The sequence below is a fragment of the Helobdella robusta genome (assembly GCF_000326865.2).
Source record: "Helobdella robusta unplaced genomic scaffold HELROscaffold_11, whole genome shotgun sequence".
In the NCBI taxonomy this organism is placed as follows: domain Eukaryota; kingdom Metazoa; phylum Annelida; class Clitellata; order Rhynchobdellida; family Glossiphoniidae; genus Helobdella; species Helobdella robusta.
Window position 1 is genome coordinate 959,576 of NW_008703617.1, and position 2,859 is coordinate 962,434.

At 37.0% G+C, this 2,859-nt stretch overlaps 1 protein-coding gene across 1 annotated transcript in view; it reads left to right on the plus strand.

Moving 5' to 3' along the window:
- Window positions 1–2,659, plus strand: part of HELRODRAFT_190121 (hypothetical protein) — a gene marked incomplete at both ends in the record, with an annotated part of 9,426 nt that extends 6,767 nt beyond the window's left edge. Inside the window, 6 exons of the mRNA XM_009012664.1 lie at window positions 411–454; window positions 592–750; window positions 1,328–1,460; window positions 1,597–1,699; window positions 2,025–2,174; window positions 2,477–2,659. Coding sequence (XP_009010912.1) covers window positions 411–454; window positions 592–750; window positions 1,328–1,460; window positions 1,597–1,699; window positions 2,025–2,174; window positions 2,477–2,659 — 772 coding nt within the window. The remainder of the gene's footprint in view (window positions 1–410; window positions 455–591; window positions 751–1,327; window positions 1,461–1,596; window positions 1,700–2,024; window positions 2,175–2,476) is intronic.
- Between the last annotated feature and the right edge of the window lie 200 nt (window positions 2,660–2,859).

The window sequence follows — 2,859 nt, forward strand, 5'->3', positions numbered from 1 at the left end:
ATTGATTGATTGATTGATTGATTGATTGATTGATTGATTGATTGATTGATTGATTGATTGATTGATTGATTGATTGATTGATTGATTGATTGATTGATTGATTGATTGATTGATTGATTGATTGATTGATTGATTGATTGATTGATTGATTGATTGATTGATTGATTGATTGATTGATTGATTGATTGATTGATTGATTGATTGATTGATTGATTGATTGATTGATTGATTGATTGATTGATTGATTGATTGATTGATTGATTGATTGATTGATTGATTGATTGATTGATTGATTGATTGATTGATTGATTGATTGATTGATTGATTGATTGATTGATTGACTGATTGGTCATTACTTTCAATATTATTTTAAAACTTTTAAAACTTTTAATTGAATTTATTCGAACTAGCTCATGTAAAAATGGAGTGCTGAAGATTATGTGTGAAAATCAAGGTTAGTTGGCACAATAATTTTGTGGTAGCAGTAGTAGTAGTAGAAGTAGCGCTGTAGTAGTAGTAGAAGTAGCGGCTGTAGTAGTAGCAGTACCAGCAGCAGAAGTACCACCAATCTTCCAAATTACTTTCATACAGATTGTGGGACTCGCAACTTCACGAGGTCGGCAATGGAGATGAACCTCACGAACCCTAGTCCCTATATTATAAACGGGGTACGATCAAACAGGGGGGCCTGGCCCTGGTACGCTGGCCTCTACTACAAGAATTCACTCTACTGTGGGGGTAGTATTATCGGTCAGTAATTATTGTTATTTATTATTATTATTATTTATTATTATTATTATTTATTATTATTATTACTCTTTTTATTATTAGTAGTAGTAATAGTAGTAGTTCTAGTAGTAGTAGTAACGGTAGTGGTAGTAGTAGTAGTGGTAGTAGTAGTGGTAGTAGTAGTAGTAGTAGTAGTAGTAGCAGTAGTAGTAGTTGTAGTAGTAGTAGTAGTAGTAGTAGTGGCAGCAGTAAATAATATTAGTAACAATTATAAGTAGTAGTAGTTGATTAATTTTTTTTTCAAATTCCTTCCGGGCACACGAAGGATTATAACCGCAATCCTCAGCCTCGTTATTAAGAAAAAATTGATACTAACATTTTATTTTCATTTTTTTTTTTACAATTACTACTGCTACTGCTACTACTACTACTGCTACTACTACTGCTACTACTACTACTGCTACTACTACTACTACTACTACTGCTGCTACTACTACTATCACTACTACTACTGCTGCTACTACTACTACTACTACTACTACTACTCACCACAACTATCATCACCATAATCACAGACTCCCGCCAAACGAGATTAGAGTGAAAGTGGGAGGCTATCCGGTACTGAGGAACAAAGATTTGGGACTGGAAGTGGATAAGGTAAGTATTTTTAACAATGCCATGTTGGACGCCAGCGATAATCCCAAGGACGATGTTGGCATCATACAATTGAAGTGAGTGATGGTGATGATGACCGTTTTTTGGGATTGTTATCATCACCGTCATCGTCCCCTTCAATCCACATCATCATCACCATTACGATCATCATCATCGTCACCATCACAATAATCATTATCGTCGTCTTTCCAGAAAACCACTGAAATATAACTGGGATATCCAGCCGGTCTGCCTGATTGAAACTTGGATGAAGGAGCAAGCGATGAAACTATGCATCGATATAGGACACGGATTAGTCATCACCAGTGAATGGATGGATGAATGAATGAATGAATGATTGGATGGATGGATGGATGGATGAATGAATGGATGAATGAATGAATGAATGAATGAATGTATGAATAAATGAATGAATGAATGAATGGATGAACGAGGGAATGAATGAATAGATAGATGAATAGATGAATGAATTCAGGAATAAATGAATGGCCTAGCGAATGAAAAAAATTATTTGCAAATTAATATTAATCAAAAAAAAATTCAATTATACTACACTTTCACTTCTTCACTAATCCATTCACTCATTCTATCATACTTTCATTCATCCATCCAAAGACCAGCTATCCAGCACTCTACTCCAAGCCAGAATGTCCATTCAGCCATTTTCATTCTGTACGAGTTTCAGCGAGAATCTAGAGCTTCAAGACACCGACAAACAACTTTGCCTGGGCGTTAATAGGGGAGAGAAAAGTGAATCTGGTTTATGTTCCGTTGGTTTAATTTTCATTTTTGATTGGTTTATCTATGCTTTCATCGTCGCATTCTTCTTCCTCTGCCTTATTTCCACGGACTCAACCTCACGAACTCTCACCGCGAACTCACAATTTCACTTACATACATCAGCATCTTTCTATTCTTCATTGAAAATCCCCTCTATTTCATCATTATCTCTACCTTCTAATAACCATCACCTTCATTCTCATCACCATCTCACCGCAAAACGTTCATCCCCACAATTGAAACTCTCTCACATCTTAGACACCCACCCACTCACCTACTCACCATCTCACAGGGTGACAGTGGGGGCCCTCTGATCTGCACCATGGACCGTCAGGTGTGGTACGTCACGGGCATAAATAGTTACGTGCTTGGGAAGAATATCGACCTCGCCAAATATAAATGCATCATCAGCATCGTGTACCGAGTTAGGCCTTATGTTAACTGGCTGAAGAGGTTCATAGAGGAAGAGGATTGAGGGAGATAGAAAGAGAGAGAGAGAGAGGAGAGAGAGAAATGAATACAATGATGACTACGATTTAGATGCTGTTGATGATGAAGAAGAATAAGGGGAAAAGAAGATGGCGAATAACAAAAGATGCTGCTGCTGATGCTGATGATGATGAGGATTGTGGTGATGATGATGGGGATGATGATGATGATGGTGGTGGTGGTGAT